Source organism: Mesoplodon bidens (genome assembly GCF_964165515.1).
Source record: "Mesoplodon bidens genome assembly, chromosome: 9".
NCBI classification, from domain to species: Eukaryota; Metazoa; Chordata; class Mammalia; order Artiodactyla; family Ziphiidae; genus Mesoplodon; species Mesoplodon bidens.
The window spans coordinates 60,909,525-60,927,318 of NC_138166.1; the positions used below are offsets into that span (position 1 = coordinate 60,909,525).

The following is a 17,794-nucleotide window of genomic DNA, read 5'->3' on the forward strand; positions in this document are numbered from 1 at the left end:
TCTTGGTTTTCCCACCCAAGGGGGAATAGGAGTTTGGCCCGGAAATAATCTAGTTCTTACAGATGCCTTTCGGCTTTGAGAACCTGAGGTCCTGTTCCTCCAGCAGAAGGGCCAGGCTGCCCAGACCAGCCCCACTCTCCTACTTCCAGGGACCAGCCCTGCAGGTCTTTGTCTGAGTGTCTCTCCCTGTTGCACATGATAGGCAGGCTCAAAAATCCTGGCCAATTCATGCACCCTGGGCAGCCCTCAACCACGACCCTGGGAGTTGGTGGACAAATGCCTCAACTTCCTGGAGTGGGGCGACTCTGAAGCCCCCCGACAGGTGATCTCCAGTTGCCCGCAGTGGTGACGGGCTTGAGGACACACCCTTTATTACCTGCCTGTCTGCCTGCCTTCCCTGCTTTCCTTCCCACGCTCCTATTGGTGTTTCCTGGGATCCTCTCTCAGATAAACTATTTGCTCTCAAATCCTTGTCTGAGGGTCTGCTTCGGGGGGGTGGGGGGAGGAACCAAATTAAGGCAATATCTAGCTGAGCCACTTTATTTTCCTGATTTTTTGGTGCAGTATGAGCCAGAAAAGGGTGTGGGGGACGGATCCCTGGGCTGGGGGCAGGGAGACCCTGCTTTTCACCTGTGATCTTGGGACATAGTAATAAGAATGAAGGGATAGGGTTCAGGCTGGCCCTGCATTAGGGGGCTGTGGAGTGAGACTCTAAGAAACGCTGGCCCTGACTTCCCTTCCGGGGCAGGCCCTCTCTGCCAGGCTGGCCTCAGGCCCCGGGACCCTTGCGGGCGACCACAAAGCAGATGCCCTCGTTGATGCAGTGGGCCTCTGAGTAGCTGACGGGGGAGTACGGGCATCTCAGCACCTGGCAGCCGGCGTCCTGCAAGGCCTTCTCCACCGTCTCCTTCTCCAGGTGGAGCCCAAAGAACTTCTTGGCGCCCACCATGTAGTGCTGGGTGCGCAGGGCTACTGCGCACGGTGACCAGGTGCCCGCCCGGCTTCAGCAGGCTGACCAGGCCTTGCCCGGCCGCCCGGTAGGCATCCACGTCATGGCAGGCGCACTCCAGGGCCAGCAGGGTCAGCACGCAGTCAACTGGTGGCACCTGGGCAGGCCCCAGTGGGTGCGGCTGGTTCGCGTCACGCTTCAGTAACCCGCGTGACTGTCCTTCGGAGACGGGCCTCCTTCTCCTGCCACTTGCTCCTGTGGGGGAGGGTCATGGAGGTGATGATGAAAATTATGACAACATCCCTCCACCCCTCGCCCCCTATGCAGGGGCTCCCTATGGGCAAGGCCCATGATTTAACCTGTTGAGCTACTCTTTGAGGGAGATCGTATTTCCCCCATTATACAGATGAGGAAACTGAGGCACAGAGAGGTTGAGTGATTTGCTCAAGGCTACACAGCTGGTAGGTGACAGGGGATTTGACATTTGATTCTTCCTTCTTCCTCTTTGTCCACTTCCTCCTTCCTCTCCTTCTATTTATCTTTCTTCTTGATAATTCAAAATAATTCAATTTTTGATACATTGCCTTATTAATTTTTCAAGTTGTAAAATATATATAACAGAAACTTGCCATTTAAATCACTTTAAATGTACAATTCAGGGGCCTTAATTGCATTCACAATGTGTGCAACTATCACTACTGTCTGCTTCCAAAATTTTTTATCACCCCATACTGAAACTTTGTCCCCATTCAGCAACATATCCGCATGCTTCTTCCCTGCAGCCCTTGACCCTTTAAATATGCTCTGTTAAACATGCTCTTTCCCATTGCTGGGCCTTGGCCCTTGCTGTCCCCTCTGCCTGACACTCTCTTTCCCCAGATCTTCACATTCTTTCTCCTTCACCTCACCCAGGAAGCTGCTCCGAGGGCTCCTCCTTGGAGAGGCCTCCTCTTACCATCTGCTGTGGACGGAATTGTGCCCCCCTCATAATCATATGCTGAAACCCTAACATGAATGTGAGGGTATTTGGAGATGCAGCCTTTGGCAGGTAATTAGAGGTAGATGAGATCATGAGGGTGGGGCCTCTCATGGTGGGATTTGTGCCTTTTAAAAGAAGACACACTAGAGAGCTTGCTGACTTTCCTTTTCCTTCTTGTGAGGACACAACAAGAAGACGGCTGTCTACCAGCCAGGAAAAGGGCCCTCACCAGACCTGATCTTGAACTTCCAGTCTCCAGAACCGTGAGAAATGAATGTCTTTGTTTAAGCCACTGGATCTATGGCATTTCTATGGCAGCCTGAGGTGATTAAGACACCATTCCACCTAACACAGCACCCCTACCTCTTGTAGGCCTCTACTCAGCTGAAGATTCTTCTCTAGAACACTTGTTCTTCCCTGAATATCTACCTCTATCTAGCTTGGTTGTGTTGTCTTCCCTACTAGAATGTGAGCTCCTTGGGGCTGAGACTTTGTCTGTTCACTGTAATAGTTCCAGTACCTAGAAGCAGGCGTGACCATCAGAATGCTCTCCGTGAATGATGACAGGAATGAATGAAGCCCAGGCTGGGTTGATGTGGAGACCCTGTGCTTAGAGACCCTCCAGCTCTGTCCCACTGCAGGCTGCCCCTACCTATAACTAGGTCAGAGCCCCATGGCCCAAGGATGGGTCAGGAATTTAAACTCTGATCTTTGTCCTGGCTCTAAGGTGTCCTAGAGGCCACTCTCCATGTCTGGGCCTCAGTTTCCTCAGCTGCAAAATCAGGGCCAGCATCCTGCCTGTGACCCCTGGGGCTCTGGTAGATGGGTTCCCTCTCTGTGAATTGGATGGGGAAGGTGCCTGGAGGGGTCAGTGCTGTTGGTCTGTGGGATTTTGTAAGAGTGCTTCAGGGGGATTCCTTGAAGCCCATGTCTTCCCATAACAAGTCCCCCTCCAACATTAGGGTTAAGGAGAAGCTGTACCAGAGGGACGTGAGATCTGTGTGAGCTAGAGCAATCAGGGGAGGCTTCCAGGAGGAGGCGGGACTGAAGCTGGTTCTGCAGGATGGGTGGGGTACAAAGTATGGAGAGCCCAGTAGGGCAACCAAAGCTAAGAGCACAGGCAGCTCTGAGGCTGGAGGCAGGACTCACTCAAAGAGAGGGAGGTGCTCTGGGTCAGAGACCCAGGTCAGGAAGAACCTGTAGGGAAGTGGCAGGTGAAGCAGGGTGGCAGGTTCAGGCTCTGGCCTGCAGGTGACAGGGAGACCTCATCTGAGAGGGATGGTGGCCGTGGGTACCTGTCTCCCTCCAGCTCACACACGTACTGCATGGCTGGGGACCAGTCGTAGGCCCCTGGCTCCTTCTTCAGCCACTTCTTCAACTCCTGGGGGTTCTGCTCCGAGTGGTCTGAGGCGATGATCTCCCGGAAGGCTTCACAGGCCGAGAGCAGCTGGTAGATGGTGGGGCCTGGGCCAGTGTTGATCAGGACATCACCTCTCGCTCCTGCTGCAGGAGACAGTGTTTTCCAGGTGCGTGGGAGCGGGGGACACCCTACTCCAGGCCCAGCTGTGATGGATGGAGATGCCAGGCTCTGTCCTGCCCCAGGACTTGCCAGCAGGGGAGGGTGGCTCACAGGGGACCCGACCCTGCCTTGGGTAGCAGCCAGGCTGTGTGAGGAGTCCAGAACCCCATGCCTGGGGCTCAGGGGGTGACGGCTGGCAGGTGGGGCACAGCCTGGCGCACATCACGTCCCCCTGCTGCCCCAAGGGTTGCTACCAGAGGCCTGATAGGACAAATTCTGCACTTCTGGGCAGGTTTCAGATTGACTTCTTGGTTGGAACTGGTTTGTTTCCAACAGTCTTCTGACTCTGGGTTTAAAACAATGGTGAGAGTGACCCCCCATGGCCCACTCTCCCACCTCCTCTGTTGCAGAAGACAGAGCTTCTGATAAGGGATAAGACCCGAGCCAGTGGGTTCAAAACTGGCTTAGTCAATCAGGGGAGGCAAGGGGATCCGGTGATGAGTTGAGGGGAAGGATCTTTGCCTCAGAGAAGCACTAAGTGCACTTCCCTCTTCTCCCTGCTTCCCCCCTCCTCCGCTCTCCATTGAAACACACCTGTCTATTTTTCAAGGCTCAGTGCCGGTCCTTCCTCTAGAAAGTCTCCTCAGATGTCTCTGTGAGCCTTAAGCTTTCTTTCATCTGTATTTTTGTGGACATTGCTTAATATACCGTTCTTGGCACTGATTACATAGTAAGGCAATGTTTGCTGAGTGACTGAGTAACCCCTAATTGTTCAGTATACTCCCTGCCCAACTGTGCATGGCAGCCCTGCGTTAACTGATCTTGAAGTTCGCTGCTGCCACTGACTGGCAGTCTGACCTGGTCTGGCCACCCCCCTCTTTCCCACCTCAGCCTCTCCTTGTGTGCACTGAGGAACCTGGGCGATAATCCCTGCTGATCACCCAGCCTGACGCCCAAGAGCAGGGTTTTGTAAACTGAGCTGTGTTTGGCTTTGTGTATCCATGAGCTCTCTTAATTCTGAGTAAAAGATTAGGAGTGTGACTGTGTGTGTGTGTGTGTGCGCACGCCTGTGCACCAGAGCTTTCCTCAGATTTTCAAGGGGATTCAGGAGCCAAGGCTACAAACCCCGGCTTTACGGGAAGACAGGCAGAGATAGTCAGATGCGGGCAGTGTGCTCATGTCTGTTGTCTCAAATCCCCTCCAGCATGAGCCTGTGAGCCCCACAGCTCAGGAGTTACCTTCCCATTTCACAGGGGGAAGAAACTGAGACTGACTGTCACAGACTCAAGCCTGGCTCTTTGGCTTCTAAGGCCAGTGCTTAGGTCCCGCTCAGTTGCCACCCGGCAGAGGGCCTCATGGGTTCACAGGCTGAACTGCCTTTGCAACATCCTTGGTGAGCAGTGTCCCAGAGCACAGGTCCCCTGCCGCCGGCAGCTCTTCCTGTTAGGTGCAGCCCTGTCTCTCCCTGAGATGGAGACCAGACACTCACCTGAAGAGAAGGTTTCAAAGAGGTTTTTCAGGTTAAATGTCAAGATTTCATTTTCAGCTACGGTGCCTGAATCGAAGGTGCAGTACGTCTTTAAGTAGTCCTGGGAGTCGATCTCTTTCCTGTAGTCCTCTCCTGTGTACAGGTTGCCCTCCATTCTAGCTGGGACCTGGCTGTGTTTCCCATTGCTGCAGTCCCGTTATAACCACTTTCCTCTCCCTGCCTCTTCCCATCAGGAGTTTCATAATCTCCTTAGACAGACCCTCCCGCCCAGGGAGGAGCTCAGATTCCACATAGTTGGAGTCAGGCCACGATGTTAGCTTTTCTGGCTGGAGTTTATCTGTTTGATAATTATCTCAACACAGAAATGCAACAGGGTGGCCAACATGTGCTCCTGGGGGTTCTCAGTACTTGGCTCGTGAGAGGTGATGTTTTGAATGCACGTACTGCGGGTGAGGGTTAAGCAGAGGGGCAGTGCCCCAGAACTAAGAGAGAGACACAGATGGACAAAGACACAGAGAGACCAGCATCTGGAATAGGTCAAGGATGCTTCCCTCTTTGGGACTGGTGGACAAATGAGACGAAGAAAGGAAAAACCCGTAGGGTGGAAAACAGGATGCAGAGGTGGCTAAGATTTCACTGACTGAGGTCAGTGAGCTTGCTCTTGAAAATAGTTTGTCCTGACCTTGGTTAAATATTTCCTCCTGTCTTCAATTCTGTTTACTCTGTTTGCTTAATCAATCCTTTATTTATTTACTTTTTTGCCAGTACGCGGGCCTCTCACTGTTGTGGCCTCTCCCGTTGCGGAGCACAGGCTCCGGACGCGCAGGCTCAGCGGCCATGGCTCACGGGCCCAGCCGCTCCGCGGCATGTGGGATTTTCGCGGACCAGGGCACGAACCCGTGTCCCCTGCATTGGCAGGCGGACTCTCAACCACTGCGCCACCAGGGAAGCCCAATCAATCCTTTATTTTGCTGAGGGTAAAAGTAAACTTAACCGGGGCCCCTGAAAAGGTTGGGAAGCCTCTGTTTGCACAAACCATTTAAAAACTATTGGCATACATAAACACAACATGTGATTAAATTGCATAGAATTTGTGCACACACACACACACACACACACACACATATGACTACCAGTAAAACTAGGAAAAGATGAATAAGAGCAGTGGGTTGTATCAGTGACAATATCCTGGTTGTGATATTTACTATGCTTTGAAAGATGCCGCCATTATGGAAACTGGGTAAAGCATACGTGGATCTCTGTGTATTATTTCTATAGCTGCATGTGACTCTACATGATCTCAAATAAAAGTTTTATATAAAAAAGTGTTGCCAAATCTCTTTCAAAAATTCACCTAAGCTCAGAGATTTCAGGTAGCAAACTCTAGTGTGTTTTGCAAACAGGCAAGTCTGGGGCCCTGGCCTATAATACGTGCCAGGTGTGTCCCCCACCCTCGTTCGCTGCCGTCTTCACAACAATCAGTAGAGAGGGTGTTGAGACCCTCCCCCCTCCCATTGGAGATGAGGAGGATGAAGGTGACGGGCCTTTTCCCAAGGGGGTCCTGGCAGCAAGTCTAGGTCTAGGTACAGATTCAAGGCCCATGTCCAAAGCCAAAATAAAGACCAGCTCCAAACCTTATTCTCTCCCCATCATACTGCGCGGTCTATCCAGGTCCCTTAGCTGTGCTGCTCAAACTAGTGTGCCTGGGAATAGCCTGGGGACCCGGCTAAATGCAGATTCTGGTTCCCAGGTGATACTGAGGCCACTGTGATGTGAGCCGCAGAGCCCCAAGTCCTACCACCCAGAATCAACATTTATTTTTCAGGTTTTTGAGTTTTAACAGACTAGAAACTCTATTTTATTGTTTTCAGTGCAAATTTCCCCCTCTTCTGATATTACTAGAACCTGTACTTGTGCTATTTCCACTCAGTGAGAAAAGGGTCGATTATATAATAAATGGTGAGGGCACAACTGCCTGTCCAGTTGGAAGAAAATAAAGTTAGATGTCTCTCCAATTTGTTAAAAAAGTATGTTATATTCAGACTCAATTAACATAAACTCTAGGAGGATTAAAATTATTGGTGACACTGAGTGTGTCATATTTGTCACAGGGTTTCTTGTTATAAGTGTGCCCCCAGACATGTGAACCTGCAGTGGTTTTGCAGGGCCGTAGAGTCACCGTGTGTGCCCCCCATGCCTGCTTGGTTGTCCGGCACGGGGTCAGCGTCCCTTCTCTGTATCACTCGAAATGAGCTGGTAATGTCAGTTTTTAGTGTTGCCTAATAAACGGTACACAGAGGTCCAAGTAACTTGACTTAACTGCTCCCCAAGTGGTTGACAGGTAAGAGACTTACAGGTGTTCATTGTTATAAATAATCTCATAATTAATATCCTCGTGCAATAAGCTTTTTCTGTATTTTGGATTCTGGCTTTGGGCTGGATTCCTAGACATAAGATTAATGGATCAATTTTTAAAAACTTTTCGTACAAATAATTTAGGTAAATACTTGCCAAATTATTTTTCTAAGGAAAACAATGCTTTTGCTGTTTATTGTTTCTGGACAAATATTTAATTTTCCTTTAATAAAATGTGTCAAATTATTTTTCCTTTGGGCTTGTTTCTATCTAAGCTTTGAAAATCCTTCCATGTCCAGAGTTCTGATAGCTATCCAATTGTGATAGCTTCTGTGATGATTTTTAAAAGATATTTAGCCTTTATTTTGGTGTTTGGTATGAGATGAGGCTCTGTGTGACTGCTTACATCTCACTAGAGAAAAGTCCTGTTTACCCCTGCAAGTTCTGGACTCATTTCTTCACCCCACAGGCTCATGTGGGAAGAAGGATAACAGGGGTATCAGAGCGGGAGATGCTGAGATGATAGTTTTCCTAATCTGGAGAATGAGATTGATTCTTTTCTCAGCTGGTCGACTCTTAAACAGTTTATTTTCTTGATAGCTTGAAAATGTGCTCCTGTGTTTGAAGTTAGGGCAGAAGTCTTCTTTTTTTTTTTTTTTTTTGGGTACGTGGGCCTCTCTCACTGTTGTGGCCTCTCCCTTTGCGGAGCGCAGGCTCAGTGGCCATGGCTCACGGGCCCAGCCGCTCTGCAGCATGTGGGATCTTCCCGAACCGGGGCACGAACCCGTGTCTCCTGCATTGGCAGGCGGACTCTCAACCACTGTGCCACCAGGGAAGCCCCAGAAGTCTTCTTAAATGGAAAATTTCCTGAGTTATTCAAAAGTCACAGTATAGAAGGATGTTTAAGATGATGCCGACATTCTTAAAAGGGACTGAGACGGCCCTGGCATCAACCAAATGTCAAACTGATGAAGGCAAACCTTAGGACAGTGGTTTCTACACTCACCCCTCTACAGTCTATTCTCAACCCCAAAGCCAGAGAGATCCTGTTAAAACCTAGCTTAGAGCCTGCCTCTCCTCTGCTCAAAAACCAATTCAGAGTAAAAGCTCAAGTCCTTCCGAGAGCCACAGGCCTTCGTAGTGGGTCTTGCTGCCTCATTCCCTCCTGGCCTCCCTGTTTCACAAGCACTCAGGCTCAGTGCTGTCTCAGGACCTTTGCACTTGTTCCTTCTACCTGGAGTGCTCTTTTTCTGAGTATCTGCATGGCTTTTATCCTGTCTTTCTTCAAGTTTTTGCTGAAATACTACTATCTAAGTAATCGTTATGGTCTAATATTTGTGTTTCCCCTAGATTCATATATTGAAACCCTAACCGCTAGCATGATGGTATCAGGAGATAGGGCCTTTGGAGGTGCTTAGGTCATGACGGTGGAGCCCTCTTGGAGGGGATTCGTTCCATTATAAAAGAGGCCCACCAAGCTCCCTCACTCTTTCTGCCATGTGAAGATGCAGTAAGAGGATAGCCATCTACGAACCAGGAAGCAGGTCCTCACCAGACACTGAATCTGTCGGTGCCTTGACCTTGGATTTCCATACTTTCCTTTTGAAATAAATCTAGAAACATGTATGATGGCTTAAAGTCAATAATATGTTAAGTAACCGTACAGGTTTTATGGACTGAATTGTGTCCCTCAAAATTCGTATGTTGAAGTTCTAACCCCCAGTACCTCAGAATGTATGTGTAGTTGGAGACTGGGCCATTAAAGAGGTAATTAAGTTAAAATGAGGTATTTAGCGTAGACCTAATCCAGTTAACTGGTATCCTTTTAAGGAGAGAAGATTAGGACACAGACATGCAGAGGGAAGACCATGCAAAGACACAGGGAGAAGGCGGCCATTTATATGCCAAGGAGAGAGACCTCAGAAGGAACCAACTCTGCTGACACCTTGATCTTGGACATCTAACCTCCAGAACTGTGAGGGAATACACTTCTGTTGTTTAAGCCACCCGGTGTGTGGTACTTTGTACACCAGCGCTAGCAGACCAATACACTGGGTGATGCGCAGATGGGGCGGAGATTGTGAAGGTGGTCCCCAAGTGACTGAGTTTGGGGAAGCTGGTACTGGGCAAAGGCATGGGTTTGGCTGGAATCCTAGCCTTGTCAGTTCCTAGTTGTGTGATCTTTAGCACAATCTTAACGTCTCTGAATCTCAGTGTCTTGGTTTAAAGAATGGGCCGATAGCAAGCACCTTGCCTGGAGGTTGTAGGATTAAAGATGTGGTAACGTGTGAAAATGCCTGGTGTTCAATAATTGGCAGTCTCCTTATGGGAAAGCAGGCACCAAGGGGGCCAGGGATTCATCCTTTAATTTGAGCACCAAGTCAGTAGAGAGTCCTGGGCCTCCTTATCCTTGCAGCGGAGGCCAACCAAGGTGGGTCAGCCTGGGGGAACCCAGGAGACGGCTGAGGTGCTGGGGGTGGACCTCTAGGGGCCACTTCACTGGGGGTTTACTCCTCTAGGAACCAGGAGCCAGGCACTCTCCCCAATCCAAACCTTGTGAGATGCTACTCAGATTGGAACAGCGACTTGTTCTAGGCCACCCAGATGGACAGGGCCAGTGCCAGGACCTAATCCCGGAGCCCGCGGCCTGATCCCTGGGATGCACGGAGCTTGTACCTTCTGGGTTCCGCCTCCAGCTCTCAGGGCAAGTTTGAAGGTTGCTCCGCCCCTGCCCTCCCGCCTTCCCAGCCCGCGCGCTCCCAGGGAAGGGGCGGAGTTCTCCGGGTCTGATGACACCGTCGCCACGGCAACGCGGCCATACTGGCCGCGACGGACCCGGGATCTGGGGCTGCGGCGCTGCGGCCTCGTGGGCAGACCGGAGCATGGACAGCCTCTTCGTGGAGGAGGTGGCGGCCTCCCTGGTCAGGGAGTTCCTCAGCAGGAAGGTACGTGGCGCCGCCCTCACAGCCCTGGGAAGTTGCTCAATTTTGGGGGTGGCGGGGCGAACAGTCTGGAGGCACTCCTGCAACCTCTGCACCTTGGGGGAGGGAGCCCTTCCCCTACCCGCTGCCTGCCTTAGAGATGCCCGAGGCAAGCGCCGCTTTCCCGGGCCTGGGGAACTACCTTTCCCAGGAGCCATTTCTCTCACGGTGCACTTCCCGCAAAGCGGGGCAGGACCGCGGCCGTCCTCTCGGGCGTCTCCCTCCAGGGCGCGCGAACCAGGGGCCTGGGCCCTCCCCATTTTCCTAAAGTTCACGAGGCTCTGGGAGCCCAGCAGGCCGGCCTTGCCGCCGGGCTCCATAACCAGTCCCAAGGCTTACATCCCACTAGGAAAGAACTTACCCCCAAAGGAACTCCAAAGGGCTAAAAAAAGTTGTTGTCAGTCAGACCTTTTAGTCTTGTTCATCAGTGGGAAATTCAATCGTTGAGGTCGTTTTGTTTTTAAGTTCTCCTATTGTCTTGTCCCAGGAGAGTTTTCAGAGAACTCAGAAGTTGGGGAGGTCCTTGGCTCCCACCTGCCCTGACAGTGGAGATGAAGGCAGGCTGGGGAAAAGGTCACTGGGGGTCACTGTGTACGGGTGTGTAGGGAAAGCACCCACTGCTGACCCAGACTGACCACCTGCTATGTGTTTGGTGTCCTCCTGGCGTCATGTTGGGCGGGGACGATGGGCTCTTGTCTGGCATTAAAAGACACAAACAAAATAAACAGTGTTTTGAATGGGGGAAAGGGAAGGGCTTTGGAGTCAGAGGGAACAGTTCAAATATCCGCTATTAATTAGCAGCTCAAGCTGGAGTACCTTACTCACTGCCTTGATTTCCTTATCTGTAAAAGAGGAATAATAAGACCTACTCTTGGCAGATTTATAAAGAGGATTAATAATAATGTACGGGCAGGTCCCAGCCACTGTATCTGGCACATAGTTGGCATTCAACATTGTCTCCTCCCCCATCTCTGATGTGCATTTGTTTTGAAAGTGTCTTTCTTTGCTTTTTGAAAATGTATTTTTATTTAAAATGCAATGTGGCCTCACTGTACCTGCTCTGTTTTTATGGCTAATTGACCTGCCATCACCTAGTCCTGGCTACACAGGGGATATCAGTGATACACCCTGTGAGGCTGACCACAGCCATCGTTTCTTTTAAGTCTGGGCTACCAAGCAAAACTCTCTGAGAGTTTTCCTCATACGTATCCTTTCTCGAGTACAAACGAAATCCAGAGACCTCACCTGATATCCAAGGCTCCCCTGTAGCTTGACCTCACCTTGCCAGCCCAATCTCATTTCCAGCTTCTCTCACATGCTTTCTTTTCCCTGTTCCACCCATGGCCCATCCCAAGTTCCATTTCCTTCAAGATGTCTCAGGTAACTGCGGCTGAAATAACAGATTCATTTGTCTGTGGTTTGCTCATCGGTGCTCATGTCATAGTTTACACATCTGCCTGTCTCACCCACCAGACAGGTCCACAGAGCTGACACCTGAACTGGGCGGAACCTTGGCAGTCGTCTGGTTCACTTGGTCTCCTCTCCTTCCTACTTTTCATCGGGGCACACTAAAGCCCCGAGAGGAGAAAGGAGTTGCCTGCAGTCATTCAGAAAGTCATGGAGAGCTGGAACTGCAGCTCAGGTTGGCTGCTTTGCTTATCACCTTCTGCTCCGGGGCAGAGACTGTGTACTCCCCTCAGGGCTTGGCACAAGGCAGGTACCGAGCGGTTCTGACCAAGAACGTGCCCATCGTGGTGCAAGGTACCTTCTAGATGCCTGTTTATTTTCTCAAATCCTCATAACAGTCCTGAAAGAGGTATAATTATTTATTCCCTTTCACGAAAGACTATGATCAGACTGGCAGGCGAAGAAACTTGCCCAAGGTGAGCAGGTCAGATCATGTCACTCCTCTGTCCAAAACCCTCCATGCGCTTCCTTTTGCAATTAGAATAAAATCCCAGGGAAGGCCTCACCAGGGCCTACCAGGCTCCCCATGACGTGGCTGCCGGTTCCCCCTCGAACCTCACCTTCCACTACTCCTCCTCTACCCTCCAACCTACTTTGTACCCAGCTACACTGGCCTCCACCAAGCGTGATCCCCCTGCAGGGAGAACCATGACAGTCTCCTGGCAATGGCAGGGTCCACCAAGGTGACTCTTCTGGTGCCCTAGCCTTCCAGGCCTCCCTCCTCTCGTGCCCCAGCCTCCCTCTCCTGCAGGGACCTGTCCCATCTGACCTTTGACACTCCTTCCAGGTGGTCATGCCCTAGGCTTGTTTCCATAATCTCAGTTCCAAGCATCCCATCGTCCCTCACTTCCAGCTCACCCCCATCAGTAGCCCGCTATAAACTATTCTTCAGCCTCATTCCCATCTCCATTCCACTGTTTCTGCCAACTTTTCATCATTCCTCAGCCCTCTGTGACCTCTCCTCACGTCTTACCCGCCCACCATTGTAATCACGTCCTCAACACCACGCTCAACTCCCTTGCCTGTCTCTCCCTTCTTTATACTCCTCTGATGTTAAAAATTCAGCTTGGGGCTTCCCTGGTGGCGCAGTGGTTGAGAGTCCGCCTGCCGATGCAGGGGACACGGGTTCGTGCCCCAGTCTGGGAAGATCCCACATGCTGCGGAGTGGCTGGGCCCGTGAGCCATGGCCGCTGAGCCTGCGCGTCCGGAGCCTGTGCTCCGCTACGGGAGAGGCCACAACAGTGAGAGGCCCGCACACTGCAAAAAAAAAAAAAAAAAAAAAAAAAATTCAGCTTGGTCTACTCTGTGCCTGCACTGCAGAGCTGAATGGGGCTGGGGGAAAACACACCACCATGTTGATGGTTTCATGCCAAATTCATGGCCACTCACTCCTGTGATGCCTCAGGGATGCCTGCCCATCTGCTTATACCTCTCCAGCCTGTTCACTCTCTCAAATCTTGACTGACCATTTCACACATCTCTCTCCTCAAGCTCCAAAGCCCCCTCCCCCTCTAATTTCACTGAGAAAATAGAAGCAGCCTTGAGAAAACTCCAGCACGCCCTACCACCATAGTAACTAACCTTCCTGGGCCTGAACTATTTGCCCCACCCTGCCTCCTGTTCTTAGGGATGAATTCTCCATCTTCCTGGGTAAGGCCAACCCCTCCCTGTGTGCCTGTCCCCTCTTGTGTGTTCCAGGACACTGGTGCAGTTATCATCATCTCTCTGTATTGTAGCATACATTTTGCTTTCTCTACTGGGTTAGTCTTATCAACATGTATACGTGCTCCTACCAATTCCATCTTGACCCCCAAGACCCTCCAGCTACTAGTCTCTTTCTCTTTTATAGCAAAACCCATGAAAGGGCTCTGTATGTTCTGATTCTAATTCTTCTCCCTGTTTTCTCAAACCCACTTTAATCAGGCTTTTGTCCCCATCACTCCATGGAAACAACTCTTGTCAAGTTCACCAATGACTTCTGATTTTCGTTCCTTACACTTATTGATCTAACAATTGTGTTTGACTCAGTTGATTATGCCTTTCTTGGAAACTCATTCCCCTTGGCTTCTGGAGATCACCCCCTCCTGGTCTTCCTTCTATACCTTCTCAGGTTCCTGGCAAGTCCCCCCTGGCTTCCTGAGCTGTGCATGCTGGTGGGCTTAAAGACTGAGTCTCTGGCCCTCTTCTCTTCTCCATTCATTTCCCAGCCACTTCCACCACTGTTGTGGGTTCCAATACCATCGATATGCTGACAGTTTCCAAATGTCTATCTCTATCCAAGACCTCTCCTTGAACTCTTACATTCTTTCCAACTGCCTATGTTACATTTCCACTTGGATATCCAATAAACATCTCAACTCCACTTGGATATCCAATAAACATCTCAACTTAACACGTTCAGAACTCAATTCCTGATTCCTTCACCTCCTGCAATTTTTCCAGCTTCAGTAAGTAGCATCACTCACTGTCTGGTTGCTTGGACCAAAACCTTTGGAACCATTCCTGGCTTTTTTTCCTTTTTGTGCACCCTGCATGCAGTCCATCAGTAAATCTGTGGGCTTTCCCATCAGAGCACTTAAAGAATGTAGCTACTTATTCCCACTTATGCTACAACCACCCTGGTCCAAGTCACCTCCATCTTTCATGTGAGTTGTTCAATAGCCTTCTAATCTTAATATGTGATCCCCTATCTCATACAGTCTGTTCTCAACCTAGCAGCCAAGTGATCCTTTGCAAATATAAGTTAGTCCAGGATGCTCCTTTTTTCAAATCCTCCAGGAGCCTTTCCATTTTACAAAAGCCGACAAGGCCTTTCCTTAGCAAGCTCTGGGCAACCTCTCTGACCTCATTTCTTGACACTTTTCCCTAGTTACATGGCTCTAGCTGTACTGGCCTCCTTGTAGCTGCCACAGGGCCTTTACCCTTGTAGAACACTACCCACAGGTGTCTGCACAATCTGCTCCCTTAGTTCCCTCATGTCTCGACTCTAATGTCGCTTAATCATGAAGCCTTTCCTGATCACCTTTTATAAAGTAGCAACCCTTCCCTGCACCCCCTCCTGGCCCTGTCTGTTTCCTGACTCTGCTGTATTTTTTTCCCCATAGGGTATTCTATTTGTTGTCTTTTTCCTGATAGTAGGTGAGCTCTATGAGGGCCAGGACTTTGGTCTGTTCACTCCTCTGCCTCTAGCAGATGAACGAGTGGACTAATGGTTTGTTCCTTTCATTTCACAGACGGGGAAACTTGAAGACAGGAGTGAGCACATGGATGATGCTCAATAAATAGCTGACTACCTAAAATAGTGTCTCCCCTCTCTCTGTTTTCTCTGTCTTCATAATCGAGCATATTAGCAGCTGGTGTACTGTACATTTACCCCTTTGTTTATGGTTTGCTTCCCTAACAGAATGTCAGTTCCATGAGGGCAGGACTTGGTCATAATCCATCTATATCTCCTGCATCTAGAACAGAGCCTTGTTGTGCACAGAGTAGGTGCACGACAAGTGTTTGTTGAATGAATGATGGGACCGATGACTGGCTGATTTCTGAGGGCATCCTTGTCCACTGCTCCAGTGGTTTTCAAATGCCAGTTTGCACCACAATCCCAGGGAATTTGTTAAGTGTGCCAAGACTTGCTGATCTGAACTGCTGACAAACATCAAGAGTTACCCAGAAGAGAGGGACCCTCATTATACAGGTTTCCACATCACTTTGGTGGGAAAGCCATGGTTAAGCCCCCATGAAATGCAGGTGCCTCTTGAGTCTCACCTCTCCTTCCGGCTGACTCTCCTTAATGGACCCAGGCATGTCCCTACCTTCTCCCCAACATTTCTTTCTGTTTCCCCCCTCCCCAAGACTTCTTTTCATTCCTTTTGGTTCAAGGTTGTGTTCATATGTCTTGTTTCACAAATTCTTCTTGTCCCAATTCATGGCAGGCAGCAGGTTTTGTCTTGTTTTCCCAGCACTGAGAGCCTCTGTAAAATTCTGAATACAAAGCCTAGGGGAGCCACTGAGGCCTGGCTCGCACTGGGGTCTGGATCCTTCAGAAGCAAGGGACTCCCTTAATGCCAGGCTGAGCTGTGTGTGAGGCATCTCCTCATCTTCCGCCATTTGGTTATCACTGCGTTCTGGGGAGGTGGGCAAGCCACAGGTGCTGTCGTTTTCAAATGAAGAAGCCAGGCTCTTAGGGGGAATAGTGCTTCCCATGGCTGGCCTTCTGGGAGTTCAGGGCCGGATGATGGAAAGCGGCTGCGCTTGGGCACTGCAGACGCTTACCACGTGCTTCGTGTGAGCCTGGGTCCTCGCATCACTGCCTCGCAGCCTGGGATGGTCAGAACTCCCGCTATGTGAGTCCACTGTGTTATGTTGGACAAATCGACCCTGGTGCCCCATCTGAAAGAAGGAAATGAATATTGGCCTTTTGTTTATGCTTTTCCTTTTGTTTATTTTTAAAGCTTCATGTCCTGTGGCCCCAAATCTAGGCCAAACCCAGGGCTCCTGAGCCAGCTTCGGGCCAGACAGTTGTTACCCGGATTTCACTTTCCTTTTCTGTAAAATGTGCTGACAACTTCAGCCTGAGCCCAGCCCACGGGGTGGCTGTTAGATTCGGAATAATAATTGTGAAGATGATAACAAGTGTAAAGGTTATATAAAAATAAATGCTTAAGTCAGTTTTTGGTCCTCCCAATATCCTGAGAGGAAGGCAGGAGAAGATGATCATAAAGAACATCAACAGTCTTTTGTTTATCCAGTGCGTCAGAGCTGGAAGGTTTTGATTTAAAATGGTAAAGAGTGATTCAGAGTTCTTCCCTCAGGGCTTAAAGAAGACGTGTGTGACCATGGACCAGGAACGCCCGCGCTCTGATCTCAGCATAAACAGCAGAAACCATCTCCGAAAAGTTTTGCATCTTGAAGTTCTCTACAAGGAGAACAAGGTACGTGCTTTTAACGTGTGGTACGGAGTTCTGGAACGGAATGTGGCAACGTCAAAAGCACTCGTGAGCCCTGCCAGGTCATCCGAGACCAGTGGGCGGAGGCTTGCCATACATGCGGTCAGGGAGAAACAGACCAGGCTGAGGGCGGACAGATCCCAACTGTGTGTGGGGGGTTTCCAGCCTGAGTCGGCAGCGCCCAACTGGCCTACCGCGCCGCGCATGCGCAGCTCTGGGGCGCATTTTGAACCCGAGCCTGCAACAATTATTCCCGGTGCTCCCTCCTCCCCGCCATGAGGCTATTTTTAGTAAGACTGTACTTAAAAATATAGCATTCAGTTATGCTAAAAATTTCCATTCTCTGCCTGCATATGGTTTTCCTTCTGCAGTTCTGAGTAACACCTTTTTCTTAAGGTCACTGTGACGTTTAATTCAGGCACACGCAGGGCTTGGGTTCAGCTAACGCGGGTGTGTTGGAGTTGAGGTAGCAAATGGAACAGGCACCTCGGGGTGCTTCCCTGAACCCTCAGCCTCGATGCCCCCACTTTCTGTTACAAGCCTTCAGGGTACCCCTTATTTTTCCTTTGTTGTGCTTATTATGTTTATAATAGAATATTTGTGTGGTGGTTTAATTAGGATCTGCCTTCCGCACTACCTTGGACGCTGCAGGATGCGTTGTATCCCCATACTTGACATGGAACTGATGACATAGTAAATAGTCAGTGTGTATTTATGAATGAATGAGCGAGTGAATGAATATACAGGCACGAAGGAATGAAGCCACCGTTCTGAATTAATTGCTCTTTCTGTAAGAAGAGAGAATGTTATAATTTGATTCAAGAATGGGCTCTCCAGCAGATGCCCTGTGGGAGGGCATAGTGTCAGAGGTGGAAAGAACTTCGTGATCCTGTCGTTCAGCATTTATCACAAGGGGCAGCCAGGTGAAGTCCTACCGGAGGCCCGGTAAAGACCTTCATCCTCTGGGTCCTGCAGTGACACTCGGGCCCCTCCATCTCCTGTAGACAGAAGACTGTTGCCCCAGGCAGCAGATACTCAGCAATCCTCCTCTGGCTGTCTTTTAAGGCAGGAGAGTAGACTGTACATTTTAGAAAGATTTTCCACAGAGA

At 50.1% G+C, this 17,794-nt stretch overlaps 2 protein-coding genes across 4 annotated transcripts in view; one reads left to right on the forward strand and one right to left on the reverse strand.

Moving 5' to 3' along the window:
* Positions 1-769: 769 nt before the first annotated feature.
* Positions 770-5,090, reverse strand: INMT (indolethylamine N-methyltransferase; the record flags this gene model as incomplete). Its single annotated transcript, XM_081244005.1, is given in 5 exon segments — positions 770-976; positions 978-1,154; positions 1,156-1,204; positions 3,224-3,431; positions 4,937-5,090. Coding segments are annotated over 5 exon segments (795 nt in total).
* A 5,000-nt stretch (positions 5,091-10,090) lies between these two features.
* The window catches only part of MINDY4 (MINDY lysine 48 deubiquitinase 4), a 164,388-nt gene continuing 156,684 nt past the window's right edge, over positions 10,091-17,794 (forward strand). For all 3 annotated transcript variants that reach the window (XM_081243855.1, XM_081243857.1, XM_081243856.1), the window contains exons 1-2: positions 10,091-10,236; positions 16,551-16,670. In XM_081243855.1, coding sequence (XP_081099981.1) covers positions 10,174-10,236; positions 16,551-16,670 — 183 coding nt within the window. In that variant the 5' untranslated portion in view covers positions 10,091-10,173. The remainder of the gene's footprint in view (positions 10,237-16,550; positions 16,671-17,794) is intronic.